Consider the following 18,076-nt stretch of genomic DNA (forward strand, 5'->3'; position numbering starts at 1 on the left):
TCGATCATAGGGATCAATTTCTAGTCTCATAGCTTCATAATAATTCTGTAAAGCTTCCGCATAACTTCCTTCGGATTGAGATGACATCCGTTGCGGTCGTTCATTCTATTCAAAGAATCCCCGTTTCAGAACCGTACGTGAGATTTTCATCTCATACGGCTCCTCCCTTTTGTGCATAATGAATGATAATAATCCATGGAACCAAAAGAATATCGAAATATTCTCATTATTAACTGACAGGGACTAGTGTTTTTACAAGAAATCTCTAGTCAGCCTTCCTGCAAGAGGTCTTTTCTTAACACTAACCGTGTTGTTGCAAGATAGAAAAGGTGACTCCAACAATTTCTTTGTTCTCAACGCCCCCTATTTCCAGGAATTAGTCACTTCAACAGTCTTTGATGGTTATATAGATATCCAAAGTACAAACGAGATGGATGTTTGTTGTCCCAACCATTCTTGTTAGTTCCGATCCCGATAAGGAAAGGGATAATTTATAACAAAGTTTCTTTTTTTAATTCCTAGGTGTAGTGCTTCTTCCCATATGTCGCCTATTGGTTGGTACTGATGGAGTAGGATTGACCTCTAATACAGAAAGAACCTATAGGTGTAACCTTTCGTTCAATACTAGATTAGAAAATTGAAGTATCTGAGGCTGCATCAATCGGGGATACACAATAGAAGGAATTGTTCTATTTCCAAACTTCACCTTCAAGAAGCGTAGATTTTTTAAGGTTTATTTCAATAAACGCGTTTCGAACTATACCGAATCCACCTTGTGTGCCTTTACTCGTAAGACAGAGAACACTAAATAGAATCAAATCACACCATCTCTATAATAGGTAAATGCCTCTTTTTCTCCGGAAATTGTCAGAATTATGCGTAATAAGATATTGGCCACAATTGAAGAGGTGTTATCAATAAAATTTCCATTTATCCGTGACCTAGGCATAGTTCGCAATCCCTTCTATAATTCTTCTCATTACCTCACATGGGAAAAGAATCCCACAAACAAAGGAATTGTACATGACGAAATAATATATATAAAAAAAGACTCGTTCTAAACATGAAATTAATATTTCCTACAGATTGTGATAACTCGAGAAGTTTTTTATTGGATTATGATTCAAATAAGAAAAAAGAATAGAAGAATCATTTTATGATCAAAATACCATCCCATCCGTTTTCATATTTTGAATTGTTATAATCGGTTGGTCATACCTATACTGCAAAAATAAATATGAATGACTCGTTATTCACCTGATTTCTGGGTCATAATCATAAAATTTTGTAGGAGAGATGGTCGAGTAGTTGAAGGCGTAACATTGGAACTTCTATGTAGGCTTTTGTTTACCGAAGGTTTGAATCCCTCTCTTTCCTTACCTTTGCCTAATTCAAGAGCGTTATTGACCACAATGGATCAAATAACAAACAAACAAAGAATAAGATTATTCCAAGAGGTAGACCTTTCTTTGAAATGAATTCTCTATTCCTAACTGGGGTGGTACGAAAAATATTGATAAAGGGTAGCAAAGACATAAAAATATCCCCGCGGATCCATTTATGATACGTGAAATGGGAAAAATATCTGGATCACACCCCTTAGCTTCTGTCAATTTACTTCGGCGAAAAGGGGGCAAAATTCTCCAAATCCTTGCCTTGTTATTTGAGTTAGGTCCAAGTCTGACGAGAATAATATTCTACGACTAGCAGTTCATTTATTTTCAAGCCGACCCACTTACTATATATTATTTGATTGACTAACCCTTTACATTGGGATGAATGAAGAGTCAAATGTTTTGGCAATTCTTCATGGGAGGATGAATCGAAATAATTTCGAATCAGAACTTTGGATTTTTGTTCACCCCTCGTTGTAATAATATCTCGGGGTTCGCAGCGATAACTTGGTATATCTACTATATGACCATTAATTAAAATATGTCTATGGTTAACTAATTGCGAGCTCCAGGAATGGTCGAAGCCATTCCCAATCGAAAAAATATGTTATCCAAACGCATTTCAAGTAATTGTAGTAAAACCTGACCAGTTGAACCTTTGGCGTTTCCGGCGATGCGAACATATTTAAGTAATCGTCGCTCTGTCAGACCATAATGAAACCGCTATTTTTGTTTTTCTTTTAGACGAATACGATACTGAGACTTTTTTCCAGAACGCGCTTGATTTCTAAGATCATTTCCGGCTTTAGGCATTTTACTAGTTAGTCCTGGTAAAGCCCCCAGACGGCGTATTTTTTTGAAACGAGGCCCTCGGTAACGAGACATAAAAACTCTTTTTTTTATTTACAGAATAAATCTAAATTAAGACTGGACTAAACTATAAATGAAAAAAATATACTGAAGTTAAGTACTGTACTACAAAAAAGAATGAGATGAACAGTATCAATATTCAGACTCTTTTGTGTATATAGCTAGGGCTGTATATGGGACGGTACAGTCCGGGTTTCTTATGAACTCGGTACCTCAGTCTGGGTTTCTTATGAACTCGGTACCTCATGTTGACTGGTCCTCTGGTTTGAGGACTTGTACCTGTACCGGTAAGACAGGTCTGGTTCCTGTCGGTACCGGGTATTTACCTGTTCCAGTTCATCTCCACCTAAACCAATTATTACTCAAAAAATGTCTAAGACTCCAAATGCATTACAGTGAATTAATCAACGCATTTACAATTAATTAATCAATATAAGAGATGAGTTTGATCAAGAATTGAATTTCAATAAAATTGATTCGGACCTTTATAATAAGCATTGAATCTACCAGGGTGTTAGTCCTCAAGGGAGTTGGGGGAGTTGGGTGTAGTTGTGTTTTTTCCCGTTAGTCGTGAGGGAGTTCGAGGGAGTCTCTCAAAATCCCCGTTAGTCGTGGGAGAGTTTAGAAGAGTCTCCCAAACTCCCTAAAAAACCCCGTTAGTCGTGGGGGAGTTTGAAAGAAACTCTTAAACTCCCTGTTAGTGGTAAAAATTAGATTGATAGGGAGTTTTTTTTTTTTGGGAGTTCTGGGGAGTTCTAGGGAGTTTATAGTGTATTTGTGCCTCACTCCAAATCTCTCAAAAAAGTAGAGATTTTGGGAGAGTCTTTCAAACTCCCTACACTCAACACACCAAACTCTCTCAAACTCCCTATACTCTCTTGCACTCCCTCAAAATCCCCAAGATTCAAAATACATTAAACTCCCTCCAACTCACTCGTGGACTAACCCCCTGTACATCAAGGAATAAATAAAATGAAAAAAACATTGAATCTCATTGAATCTATGAAATCAAGATGAAGAAGAGTAATGTCACAAATCCATTCAATTTTCGGACCACCTCATATTCAAATCAAAACCCTTATTACACAGCAGCCATTAGTACCATTCTTGGTTCAATTTCTCTCATAAATTCAACCGCCAACAAACCCTTCTCTTTCGTTTCTTCTTTGTTTCTCTGATTACAACCACCTCAAAATTCATCTTTTTTGTTCTTCTGATTACAACATTACCTCAAAATCCATCTGAATCTTCTTCCTACTCATGTCACCAAAAACCGACTGCAAACCCCAATTAGAGATTAAGATAATTAGCGTCTGGGATCTAACAACAAACCCTAATCTCTGATTATCTCAGATGTAGTTACACAACATCACAAGAATCCCATCTGAATGGTTAAAGTACGGTGGAGGAATGATTGAACGGACGGATATTTGTAGGGAGAACACCAGAAAACAGTGAGAGCGATGAAGAAGAGAAGTGAAATTGTACGAGTACAATACCTGTAAACCTAATATGAATGGTTAATATTAAATCTAATCAAAAGATCAACAGTTAATATTAATCGGTTTATTTAGTTCGGTACAGACCGGGAATGGGATAGAACCGTTCCCTGTACTCACTCCTCTACTGGTTCCCAGTTCCCACTCTCATTCTCGTTCCCTGTATTCCATAAACCGGTTCCGGCCGGTTCCGGTTTCTTTAGTCCGGTTCCAAGCCGGTTCTTTGAGTACAGGCCGGTTCTTGTGCAACCTTATATAATATAGCAAGGTAAGGAGACTTTGTCCTAATTTGTTATGTAGATATATAACCAACCGCTCGAATATGTTTTTTATTCGTAGTTGGAAGTTCTTACGACATAATAGATCCGCTATTTTTGAGAAAAAGAAAAAAGTCTTTTTAATATTCTTTGAGTTCAAGAAGACATTATTAATCATATAATAAAGTATAAAATAGAACAAAGAGAGAAAAGCCGCCTATCAGAATCGAACTGATGACCATCGCATTACATATGCGATGCTCTAACCTCTAAGCTAAGCGGGCTCACATAACAGAAATTGTGTTGTGCATAGGAATTCAGTCAACTACTTAGCTCTTAGCTATTCAAAATAGAAAATGAATATGAATATAGAAAAAATGAATACTAAATAGAATGGCATTCTATAACAATATAATATAACATACGAATTAATATAACGATAAATATAGTGATATATGATATCAAAATTTTCAATGGGAAGAAATTCTACATTTTTTCTTTTCGATGATTCTCTTTTATATTTATAATTTATTCGAATATGATTATCAATATCTTAATTTTAAATTATTAGAAATTAAGAAAAAATATGGAATTCTAAAAAAAGAATCGAACGTTCAAGTATTTCAAATCGGGTGGGAAAAGTGAGAGGAAGAGAGGAATATATATGTGGTATGTATATCCATCCATATTGAATTGCGGATACATCAATGATAGAATCATTTCTGATTAAACCAAATGTAGGACCTTCACTATAGAAAAGGGGGTAAATAAGAAAGAAATAAAAGAAATCAAAGAGGAGTAAAGAGATAAAAAATTTAGATAGATAAGTTGTATCTAATGAATTCAACGGTTAACGGTTCCAGCATAAACGAAAGAAAGAAGGAGATGGCATCCCAGCGAGATCTGCGACTCAAAATAAAAAGGGGATATGGCGAAATCAGTAGACGCTATGGACTTGATTGAATTGAGCCTTGGTATGGAAACCTACTAAGTAATAACTTTCAAATTCAGAGAAACCCTGGAATTAAAAATGGGCAATCCTGAGCCAAATCCTATTTTCAGAATTTTTTTTAAGGGATTTCTGAAAGCGAGAATAAGAAAAGGATAGGTGCAGAGACTCAATGGAAGTTGTTCTAATGAATGGAGTTGATTACGTTGGTAGAGGACTCCTTCTATTCAATTTGAATTTAAACTTCATAAAGAATGAGGGATAAACCAACAATACATACATATACGTACAGAAATATCAAAGATTCTATTAATGTCGCCCTAAAAAAAATTTACACAAAAAAAGGAATAATTTTTGTGAATCTATTCCAAGTTGAAGGAAGAATCGAATATTCAGTAATTAAACCATTCACCCCATAGTTTGATATATCTTTTGATGAACTGATTAATCGTACGAGAATAAAGATAGAGTCTCGTTCCACATGTCGGTATCAATACAGACAACAATGAAATTTATAGTAAGAGGAAAATCCGTCGACTTTATAAATCGTGAGGTTTCAAGTCCCTCTATTTCCACAAAAAGTCTCATTTTATTCCCTAACTGTTTATTTATACTTCTACTCTTTTTTCTTTTCGGCAGCGCCCGAAAATTAGTTATATTTCTCATTCCTATATTATTTCACAAAAGGATCGGAGCAGAAAAGCCTCTCTCGTATCACAAGTCTTGTGGTATATATGTACAAAGGAAACTCTATGATCAAGGAATCCCTGTTTGAATCATTCACAGTTCACATCATTATTTTCAACTTTAAAAGTTTTCTTTTTTAAAGATTCCGGAAATTCCAGGGCCTGGGTAAGATTTTGTAATGCTTTTATATTCTCTTGAATTGACATATATCCAAGCCCTCTAGTAGGATGGGGATGGCGCCTCAAGAAGGGTTGGGATAGCTCAGTTGGTAGAGCAGAGGACTAAAAGTCCTCGTGTCACCAGTTCAAATATGGTTCTGACATTGAGTATCTACTGTTAAGTTCCTGCTATTGAGCATCCATTATTAACCACAGATTAATAATAGATACTCATACAAATTCGATATGAAATAGCATACATACATGCTATCGTCCAAATGTCTAGAGAGAGAAAATCCTACCATTTTTCTTAAAGTCTATATAAAAAAAAGGAAAAGAATAAGGGAAAAGAAAAAATACAGGTTGAGTAAGAAATTAGGCTAAAGATAAGAAGTTGGCCTTTATTATATGGATTTCATGGTTCTTTTTTTTTGATTATATGGCATGACGGGTTCCTCCTGACATTCTAAATATTAATAGTGAAAAAAAGAATTACAATATGAAGTTAGTTGCTTCTAAAAACCCAAGACTATATATCTCGAGGGGTGTGGAAAGATCCGACTAGACAATGTGAAATTAAGATCCAATACAAGTGGAATCCTATCCTCTTTTATTTCTCCGTTTTTTTTTCATATTCCATTTCGTTATTCCCCCTACGTGACTTTCGACAGCCTATCTAAGTGATGTGCGCGGTACAAATTTCATGGCACAAAACTCATTTTATTCATCTTATTAGCCCGGCCTGGCCGAAATAAATAGAATATCTTCCAAATTTGGGAATCTCAATGAGGACCCATTTTTTTGCGCATCCATATCCATATATAGGAAAAAGAGTTCGATTACTCCAGAAGAGACTGTAAAAAAAAATATCCTTGGATATCTCGCGACGTAAATAAAAAAAGGTTATTACCATTCAATGAACATCTTGTATTTCATAGAATTCTGGAGAAATATAATCCTTACGTAAGGGCCATCCTATCCGACTTTCAGTCATCAAAATACGTTTTAGGCGTGGATGATTATCATAAGAGATTCCCAACATATCATAAGATTCCCGTTCTTGGAAATCCGCACTTTTCCAAATCCAAAAAACAGACGGAATTCTGGGATTTATCCTTGAGACAGATATTTTTATGCATACCTCCTCTGGTTGATCCACACCATACTCTATTCTCGTATGGTGATGAGTTTTTTACCTAGTGGCCCTATTTTGGCACGGGTGAGCATGGGCCAATATGGACCGGTTTTCACCTCATCCGCATCCAAGCCAATACACTACGAATTTCAAATTTAGCATCCGCATCCAATCCAACATCCAACGGATTTGCATCTAATGGATGCACGGATGAACGGATTGGATACGGATAATCCAATGGATTTGTTTTAGTTAAAATTTATAATAAAAAAGTAAAGCCAATATAAGTGACTTCTTATACAACATACATATCATATATACGCATATTAATATATAAATGTCATGGACACCACCCCAAGCAAACACATTAAAAATTCCTAATTTATCTGTAGTATTTTCAAAAACTATATAAATGCATTTAATTTAACGGATTTGGATGTCCAACGGACTTTCAAGGTTGCATCCAGGCCCAATCCGTAATCCATTGGATTTCAAAATTTCCATCCGCATCCAACCCATTAAGGAATGGTCCGGACATCCATCCACAAAAATATGGTTGGTCCCGATTAAATTCGCGGATTACGGACCAAATGCTCACCCCTACCATCAAGTATGCCTCAAAACATTTGAGTATGCCTCGAAATTTCAAAAATAATGGGCTTAGGCCCTAATAATTTAATGTTCCGTGCTTGTAAGTTTTAATTAGCTAGTGGCAGTTGGATGTCATCTCCCGGAGCCAGTAGTCCCAATTCCCACCTCCCCCGGATCTCTTTACTCTTGTTCCGGTATTTCTGCTTTACCATTTCCCCTCCGAAAATGATTTGTGACTCGCTGTTTTTGTGCGGGCGGTGCTACCAACCTTACGTGGCATGCAAAATTTAGAAACAACTACACCTCACCCTTTCTCTATCCAGTTTCTTATTTCTTTCCTTCAACGATTACTGATTTTATTAATTTGCTTAGATTTATACACAAAATCCTCCCAACAAATTTCCAATTGTGATTTTATGTTTCGAGGAATCAAGTTTCTACATGCGAATGATGGATTTTGTATTTGAGAAAAATTAGTATATCGACGGAATCATGTTTTAGATTTCAACATTGTTCAAGAAAGATTAGCTGGTGATGACTTCAAAAAGAAAACCAGATAAATAATGATCTATCTCACTTTAACATGGGAAGAAGATGAATTTTCTTTTTTCTTAATCCCAAATTCACATGCAAAACTTGAGTTATTAAAAAGAATTACACACAAAATAAACACAAACATCAATCTTTATCAATTAAACTGCTAAGTGGTTGCTGGTATAACCATCAAAGGATCTTTTCTCAAATTTAACAGTGATCTCTAGCTGATCCTGCGAAAGTAAATCTGAAAAGTCGAAGATGCAACCAAAGACAAATGAAATCAAAGTTTTGTTTTGCCGAAATCTCAGCCGTTAAGTTTGTTAACGTGGCAATAGTTCAAGAAAAGGCGATTACTTCTCTCAGGACAACCTCTTTTAGAAGACATGAGTTGCCAGCTAAGGTTGGGAGTACCGCGAGCACCAAAACAGCGAGTCACAAATCATTTTCGCCCTCCCCTTTCCATCATCCCTCTCTTCCCTTCCCGTAGCTTGTTCGGTTGGTTTCGGGTAAACAAGTAAAAAAAAACTTTTCAGATTAAGACCGACGGGCCGATTCCAGTCTGTAAATTGTATCTACCCGCTTGAGCTGCCTGAGTAAGTAAAACCCCTCTCTCGTACACGCCCTGAATTTATTTGTTTCTAGGGTTTCCAACAAGTTAGGCGTTTTTTTATTTATTTTGTTTCTTGGATCAATTAGGAAGAGAAGATGAGTTACTTGTTAACAACGCTGACAAAGAAGCGAGAAGTGGACTCGATTATTAGAGACAATATTGACAAAGTTCTTGTCCTTCGTTTTGGGAAAGCTTCTGATGCCAAATGTCTCCAACTCGATGATATTGTGAGTAGTTTGAAATAACATAGGATATGCACAGCTGAATTGATGTTCATAATCAATTGAGTTCACTTCCTTTCTCCATTTGTTTATATCAGCTTGCGAAATCAGCTAGGGAAGTTTCCAAGTTTTGTACCATAGCTTTGGTAGATACTGAAGCAGAAGAGATTCAAGTTTATGTCAAATATTTTGATATTACTTTGGTACCGTCAACCATTTTTTTCTTTAATGCCATCATATGAAGATGGATTCAGGGTATGTGTGGCTTTTTCTCCACCCAAATAACGTCTTATCAATAGGACTGTTAATTGATGTTTCTCACTTGTTAAACTAGATTAGAATTGAGTTGGAAATCTTATCCCATGGCTTAACTAGATCAGCATTCTGAGCCAGACTAATAACATTTTATGTTTTCGTTTGCACAGGACTGCAGATCATACAAAATGGATTGGGGAGCTCCATAGGAAACAGGACTTCAATGATGTTGTTGAGGTATGTTGATTAGGGCCTCTCGTCATGCACAGGAAATTACCCAGCTGTAGATATAGGTGCTCTTCATTATGCATAGACACCACACATTCTTTAACTAGACAGCATTGTGAACTTGGTGACTGGAATTACTTGATCCTGGCTAGATTTATCAGATAGTTAGATATTGTTTTGTTTTTCAGATTAAATTTTGGGTTTTTTTCTACTGTATGTGGATGCTGAGATTCAATTTGTTATTTGTGCAGGCAATATTTAGGGGGGCAATGAAAGGTAAACTGATTGTGAGTTTCCCTCTTCCACCTGAAAGAATACCTAGATTCCAACTGCTATTCAAGGACGTCTGATAGTTTGTGAAGTCGTAGTACGGCACCTGTTCTGAGTTGATCGCTTGTGAGTTTTGTCTGTAATTGAGGTAATCTTGGAACCGCTCAAACATAAAACCCCAAGATTTCTTACATGTTCTGGATTGATCCTTTCAAGTGATGTTTATGTATATATATGATATCTCAAAAGAACACTAATATCAGATGAAAGTATAGATCCAATAGAATGGAACTCATTTTTGTGTTTGGTGTCTTTTGGTATGCATATTTTTTTTTTTGTTTTTGGTAATAAATGGAACAGGCATTCTGAATTTCAAACAAGATTTGTTGTGGGAGTAAAACAAGTGCAGAAGCAACTCATTTTCTTTTTGGATTAGTTTGAAGGCAAGTGGATATGCAACCTTTTTCTCCCACTACAAGGCTGGTCCTACCCAATTGCAGATCCCTCTTTCAGGAAGAAGGAAAGCAATCTTCATAATAATCCATTAAGCAAATGCTTTTAAAAAAGTGAAGTTTCTCAGAACTTTACCTTCTCCCACTACTCAATCCTCACTCTTCAGGTAAGCTCGCCATTATTGTTAATCGCAATAAAAATCTAGTAGTTAAGATATTCTAGGTTGAAGAATAAAAATGACAATGTAACACATGAGTAGTAGAAAGACATTACATTCCAATGAAGTTATAAGTAGAAGAAATAGGAAAGATCTGTGAACAAATTCGAAGTCTCCAGAGGAGGACCTAACCTACGTAAACAAAAACATCAAACCGAAAAACTTAAATTCATGTTTAAGGCTCTCTAGAAGTGTATTCCTGATTCCACTTTTTCTCATTCAAGGATCACTCAGAAGCAGGTAAAACTATGTAATGTGAATGACTTGTGTCTGTTTATTATATACAATACTAGGCAGTATCAAGGGGCCGGTAACGCCGCCCGGATTGGGATCTGCAAATGTCACCAGCAAGAATTCCCAGTCCGTAGCTTCACATAATAGCACAAGTACAACCTCGCCGACTTTCCTCTTCACTGTCTGATGCACTCTCATCGCTGCACCCACATTAAAATAAAAGAAAAAAAATGAGCAACAACATTTGTAGCAGTATGTTGATATGATTCACAACAAGTTCTATAATGTTGACACTATCAGCAGGAAGAGACGCTTAAGGCGGAGGTTTAGTTGGGGATTGAAAGATTCTTACCTGACTTCAAATTCCCGGATTTCGGCGAGCTCCTTCCCACACGCATCTGTCCAATGTACTTTCTTCGCTCCAGAACTTTCAAGAAGGCTGTTTCCATTTTGACCCATGTCATCTTCAGAAGCTGTTGGAGCATGATGATCAGAGGGCTTTCTCAAGCTACTCTTGAGATAAAAGACTTCATTTTCCTGATCGGTGATATAGTTTACATTTTGATAAGATACAGGACAATTTACTGAACAACCATATTTGTACTGAACAGGAGGTGAAGGAGGTTCTAATCCGGTAGAACTAGGACAGAAGCAAACAAAGGATGTGCATCTACGAGACGACACACAATTTTTCTTGGAAGCCAGTTGAAGTTCAAGATATGCTGCTTCTTCTTGTTGTATCAATTTGTACCGACTTGTCCAGGAGGTAGAAAGCTGTAATGGAACTTCTCCTTGGTTTTGTTGTTGGCCTAAAAAAATAAGAGCGAGACCGTTTCTATACCCAGAAGCTGAAGAGGAGAAGAAGCCTCCTCCTTCCACTGTTAGTAACATCAGTTTGTTTCATCACCAAAAAGATTTCTACATTACAAAGCCACCACTAGCACTGGTATGTGCTGATTGTTGAAGGTTAACTTTCCTAAGACCGATGAGCTGACGCTTCGACAAGAACCTGAACAAGAGATGGTAAGATATTTGTGCTGTGATATAAACTAATAAGAACCTGTAAATGGAATAAGAAATACATTTGAGAAACACAGTGCTGTTGAATACCGGGAGAAGTAGCAGAAGAAATCAGGTGGTCCAAGTTAGCTCCAATTTGAATTGTTTGAATAAATCAGCATCAGCATTTCCTTAGCTCAGTTAAGATCCAACTGTAGGACAACGATAAAGAAAGAAACTTAAAAATTAATCAACAGGCAGAGGAAGTGGTAGAATGAACTGCTGTGGCTGGCTAGTATGTGTCTGAGAGTGACTAACGAATAAATGTTTTGTGTCTGTAGATTTTAAAGAAGAAAACGAAACTTAATTATGAAATAAAATAATAGAAAAGAAAAGAGGGGATATAATTACACGACGGCGCATGATAGATATGGACCCATACTCTCATGTTTTTTCTTCTTCTTTTTTTTCCTTATCATATACAGTTTGCTTTTTCTTTTCCAGATTCAATCTTCCTCCTGCACTGTGTGGCTAATTTGATAAAAACTAAAAAGGTGCAGATTGTCTAATTCTGAGAATAAATGAGTTAGGATGGGGAAAAAATATGGTTTAGTCCAAAAATCAGTCCAAAAGTATAGTTTAGTCCAGTCCGCGTCAACTAGGTACAGATTAATCCAAAATATGAGAAAGTACGCTAATAACCTTTATTATTTACAATTTAGTTCAAATATTTACAGTTTAGTCCACAGTAATTCATGATGATGTCAGCAATTTTAAATAATACATAAATAATTAAAAAACAATTTATCTTTCGAACCGCTCGTCCAAAATTCACAAACTTTATATATTCGGGAAACTCTTTCCGAGATCTACAAAAGAAAAGTATCCATATGACTATATAATTTTTATTTTTATTTTAAAATTCTAATTTACACTATGTACAACAATGTATACCGCCGTAAAATCCAGAAAATCCAACATACAGATCTACATAACACGTAATATATCAATGAGGGGTTCTGAAAAAATGTGCCAAAACGTCTTTAACGCTATCTATCTTTTGCACATCCCCATCTGACAAAGGAAAAAATGGAAAGAAAATGAGAGGTCATGAACAAGTGAGATACAAATGGGAAAAAAAAAAAAGTAAACCAACAATTGGAAAGAAAACGAGGGGTTCCGAACAAATGAAAAAGAAAATAAGTAAACCAACAAAGGAAAATCCATGGTGCCGAATGATAAATTTTATATGCATAGTTTTACCTTGCACCGTGTTGCAACATCTTGGACTGCAAGCGCAACAACATAAGTTGGGGACTCATCTCCCTCATCTTTAACCTTCATTAAACCTTTAATTGACATAAATAAAAAAGGTTGAGAACTTTGAGATACTAACCTTCATTAAACCTCATCTTCTATAAGACGACACGACACTCCAGACAACAATAAATTACTGTTTTCTTTAAGTTTTACACTGCAAACAACAATATGATATGTTTTCCTTAAGGTTTCACTATTGTAAACCAAAGAATTAGCCTGATTTGGATAAACTCAACCCAGAAGGATGGAAATTAGCCGGTGTAACAAAAGAATGGCCACAAATATATGCACGTCAATCACATGTGTACAATTATGTGCACATTAACATTCAACAGGCGTACAATTATGTGCACATTAACAATCAACATGCGTATAACTATTTTCAAATTAAAGATCAACAGGTGTGCAAATATGTGCACGTCAACCAACATGTGTACAACTATGTACACATTGACGATCAACAAGTATACAACTATGTGCACTTCAAATAACAGGTGTACAACTATGTGCACACATTAATGATCAACAGGTGTACAACTATGTGCACATCAAAGTCGGCATGTGTAAAATCATGTACACATTAAGAATCAACATGTGTACAACTATGTACACATTACCAATTCAATATCAAAAGAGCTGAAAGTTAGTTAAAACTCACCTCCAAGCAAGAAGAAGTAATTTCTGGTAGAAGATAGTTGACAACTCTGAACGAGCCTTCAGTCATGGACCATCATTCACACGCTTATAAACATTTAAAATCAACATGTGACATCAATTTGCATTATCTCACATAGCACATGCATAATACGACTAAATTGGAGAAAAAAATGTAAATTAATAAATGGGCTATCATCCTTACGACTGATTTCTTTTCATTCAAACGGTATACACTTTTAACTACATGAAACAATGAAAATAAGCATTTTTGTATGGTCCATTGGATTCGACATGCTTAGAGTGACACTATATGCACATTTTGATGCTATAGTTCGCAAACTAAATACAAGCTAAGTGTTTTTAAGGTTGTACATGGGCCGGTACGGTCCGAGTTTCTTATGAACCCGATACATGTACCTGGAGTTAACGGATACCTCATTTTGAGGAACGGTACCTCTACCTGTACCTGTAAAATCGGTCTAGTTTTAGCCGGTACCTGGTTTTTACCTACAATTTTGAGCAGAAAAGAAAACCCAATGAAGATGCAGTCACAATTGAGTATACCAAGAGCTCAAGGCTGCATTAAATTGATCATAGTTGAACATACCGACCAAAAAATAAAGAATCAAATCAATTAGCATGCTTGAGATAATGATGATCACATAATTCAAACTTTAAAATTCCATTGGAAACAACCGCTAAATCGACTACCCATCTCAGTTACAACAACAACCCATCTCAATCTCATAAGTGATACCAGTTCATCTCCTTCTTAGATTCCTTTTGTTGTGATATCTCAAACCCTAACTATCCACTAGCAAGAACGCCTTCTTCACCACCTAAAATCAAATTCCTAGACCATCTTTTTCTTCTTCTCAATTTCTCATCACCATTAATTAATGATTACACCAAAGCCTTACATATGATTGTATCATTTAATTCTCAGAAATTGAAGATTAATTAAAATTTTAATTTATCAAATTAACAACAAACCCCCAAATTTAGTATAAACCCAAAAATTCTAACTTGTAAATACTTCAATTAAAAATCGAAACATGATGATGCATGTGATATGAGAAAGAATAGGATTTGGATACAAGAGTTACTTGTTGAACCCTAAATCATTCAGAGCGCTTATGATTGATTAATTTCTGTTTACATCTGTGATGCCTGAACTTGAAGAAGGAGAAGAACTAATTGATTTCTCTTAAATTAGTTGAAGAAGAAGGCGGTGGTGAAGAAGTGAACAATGGATTGGTCGGAACTTCGAGTGGTGCCGATGTTCTTCAGACATGAGAAGACGAGTGAAACAGTTGATAGAGTGATGATAGTCGATACTCGATATTACCTATATAAACACCTAGTATTGATGACTAAGATTAACATTCATTTATTATTCACCAGGTATTTTGGTCTGTTATCTCTGGGAATTTGCTGAGAACCAGTACCTGTACCTATCCCTACACCAGTTCTCAATTTGATTCTCGTTCCCTGTACCCCCTTCGTCGGTCCCGGTTCGGTTTCAGTCCAATTTTTTTGGTTCTGGTCCTGTACACCGGTCCCGGGCCGGTTCCTGTGCAGCCTTAAGTGTTGTTACTCGAAGAAGAGAAATATACCTTTGTATGGAGATTCAAGAAGGAAATAGCGGGAAGACAAATTCCAACACCAGCAAAATTGTACCAACACTAAACCCAACACCGCAGCCAACACCAACATAACCAATAACCTCAGACCAAAACCAGTACCCCAGCCAATAGCACATCCAATCCCTAATCCATACCCAAAAATGCTCCAGTAGTTGGATGAACTGGATTCCATCTCTCATATCTCCTAAATAATCGTTTTATTATCACCAAAACCTACAAGAGAACAAAAAAATAAAATAACCCCATAATCAAACTTATATGCACATTAAGGATCAACAGGTGTACAACTATGTACACAAATAAAAATCAACATGTGTACAATTATGTACACATTGAGAATCAATGTGTGTATAACTCTGTTGACATCAAAAACCTTAGCATCAACTAAGGAATTCATTTCAATATTTAAAGTACCTAAAAATGTAGGAACAATCCAAAGGAAATGAATCAACCTAAAATGTTGTAGAAGTATTCATGGTTGCTAAAGGCGGGTACGTACCAATATTGCTAAAGAAATCAAACCATGGCTTTGAAGTCAGTACCACCAACACAATGATTAGCACATATAAAGGTAAAGCTATAGCTCCAACCAAAGAATCTATGAGATAAGAGTTGATATCTTGTGGTTATTGTTATTGATGCATGGACAAGGACGACCTTGGGAGTATGGAGTTGGCTAGATCTTCATTCATCTTCGCTGGAAGTGGTGGCATATGTTTCATTATTCCTGACATATCGTTCAAGTTGTGCAACATGCAAATATAATGGAAAAATTAAACAAACACATATCAAAATAAAGCATGGGACATCTTAATAATAAATCAATATTTAGAATCTCAAATTCAACGTCATCCTTGGTCACATGACGGTTGACACTTAGACGAATAGATAACTAAATATCAGCAACCCAATCATGATGGAGTATAGATAAAAACTTATGTAACGTGAAGGGGTGAATATTTGAGTATGAAACTGGTCACAGAAGTAGAAAAAAAAAAGGAGTTTCAATAACTTATCGAAATTTAAGATTGGAAAAAAATCAACATGTATACAATTACATACACATTAAGAATCAACATGTGTACAATTATGTGCACATTAACAATTCAATACAAAAATAGATGAAAGTCAAATTTTATATGAGACCTTCACTCAACACATATATTTGGGGACATCAAACTTGTCTTTTATAACTGCATATATAACAGTATAATGTAAGAGTGAAACAGAAAGAATCAAGAGTAGCTAAAGGGTCTTTCTGAATAAAACAAACATGCCAAACAATGTAAATACGCAACACCCAATAAAATTAAGTAAATCAAATACATTACATACGCACACAATTCCTAACATTTGACGATACTTTCAATCAGAAAAACTAGAATATATGGAAAAGAATGGGTATGCAATAACCAATTTATATAGCTTAATCTAAGCTCGATGTGCTCTAAAATTCGCGTATATACTCTACTACCACAAGCTGTACTCTCATTACTATCCACAAACCCCAATTAGAGTTGAATTCTTATAGAAGTCGTAGTACTAACCATTACACTCGGGATCATTTACTCTTATAAGATTCATGACACTAATTAGTTAGTAGTGGCAGTTGAAACAATGACCCAAATTGGATCATGAAATTATTGGAAATAACACAACAAGCTTATATAATATCAGCTCGCTGGATCATGTGAAATCATATTCATACATACTCATCCAAAGATATTTACTGTGTCGTAAACAAGAATAAAATGTTTCTAAATGGACATCATCCAATTCTTAACTCAATTTTCACCTATATACAGTTTCGACCAAACCGTAGTCAAAACATGTCTACGAGCACTATACAGGCACTATTAGTTTAACCTTAAGATCGTACAAACCATTTTAAGAGATTTCATAGTGATATTCAATTTAGTAGTTTAATAGATATCCCACTAAATCAAAACTTATCTACTACAGACCCATTCTCAAGGGTAAGGAAAGCAATTAATTAATTCAAACCAAGGGAAAAAAGTAGTAATGAGATTCAGACTAGAAAAATTTATCTCGATAATTAAATATGAAGTTAATAGCATGATTAATAGTGTAATTTGGTATAGATCAGACATATCTACATGAAGTAATTAAGAAATCGAGAATGAAACTTACGGTGAACTCTTGGTGGATTTGTGAGGAGACTTTAAAATGAGATACAACATAGCTTAATTTGGAGAATTGATTTGAATATTGACGAAAATGCGTGAAATGATCTGATTCCGAGAATTTAGAGTCAGATTCAATGTCCTTAGATTTTTGATTTGTTGTTGATTTCCGAATCGGAGAATTCGACTTGAACATTATAATAATCTCTAGATATTGTTATGTTGTTGATGTTTTAGGAAGATTCTAGAGTATTCTAGAATCGTCTAGGTGTTTCCTTAATTTAGTATAGCTAGAGGTTTCCTAATTTAGTTAAACTCAAGGTTTTCTTTTGTAGCTATGTTTAGGTTTCCTAGTATAACTCATATACTTGGAAGACAAGTTCGTAACCTATATAAATAGGTGTACAAGTCTTAAGGGAAAACACACAACACAATTCAGAGAAGAGATCTCATAATTAGAGAATTTTAGGGTTTAGAACGTTTGGTTCATAGAGAATTATTTAGGGTTTGTGAACAGCATCCTGCTGGTCATAGTTGTGGTTTATTCTCTGTAATTCGTTCTATAATAAGAGTTGATCGCAGCCGTTTGTCGACGTAGGCATATTGCCGAACCATGTTAAATCTTGTGTCTTTCTTTGTTTCGTTTAGTGCATCTTATTTATGTTTTCTTTAGTTCTGCGATGATCCAAAGAACTATTAGTGTCTTGTGAGGTTAATCCTAAGGAATTAATCCTAATAAGTGGTG

General features: G+C 35.6%; 1 protein-coding gene and 2 pseudogenes across 2 annotated transcripts; 1 reads left to right on the top strand and 2 right to left on the bottom strand.

The window, feature by feature from the left end:
• Nucleotides 1-380: 380 nt before the first annotated feature.
• LOC113359917 lies at nt 381-3,526 on the bottom strand (annotated as a pseudogene).
• Nucleotides 3,527-7,936: 4,410 nt separating this feature from the next.
• Nucleotides 7,937-10,015, top strand: LOC113357218 (annotated as a pseudogene).
• Nucleotides 10,016-10,337: 322 nt separating this feature from the next.
• Nucleotides 10,338-11,936, bottom strand: LOC113357217. Of its 2 annotated transcripts, XM_026600557.1 has the most exons (3): nt 11,676-11,936; nt 10,918-11,574; nt 10,338-10,765 (listed from the first exon to the last, which is right to left on the bottom strand). In XM_026600557.1, the coding sequence occupies exons 2-3, from the start codon at nt 11,454-11,456 to the stop codon at nt 10,702-10,704; spliced, it is 603 nt and encodes a 200-aa protein (XP_026456342.1). In that variant the 5' UTR covers nt 11,457-11,574; nt 11,676-11,936; the 3' UTR covers nt 10,338-10,701. The 2 variants fall into 2 exon arrangements, with proteins under 2 accessions (XP_026456342.1, XP_026456343.1); XM_026600558.1 differs by lacking the exon at nt 11,676-11,936 and having other exon boundaries at nt 10,918-11,669.
• Nucleotides 11,937-18,076: the final 6,140 nt, after the last annotated feature.

Source organism: Papaver somniferum, chromosome 3 (assembly GCF_003573695.1).
Source record: "Papaver somniferum cultivar HN1 chromosome 3, ASM357369v1, whole genome shotgun sequence".
NCBI classification, from domain to species: domain Eukaryota; kingdom Viridiplantae; phylum Streptophyta; class Magnoliopsida; order Ranunculales; family Papaveraceae; genus Papaver; species Papaver somniferum.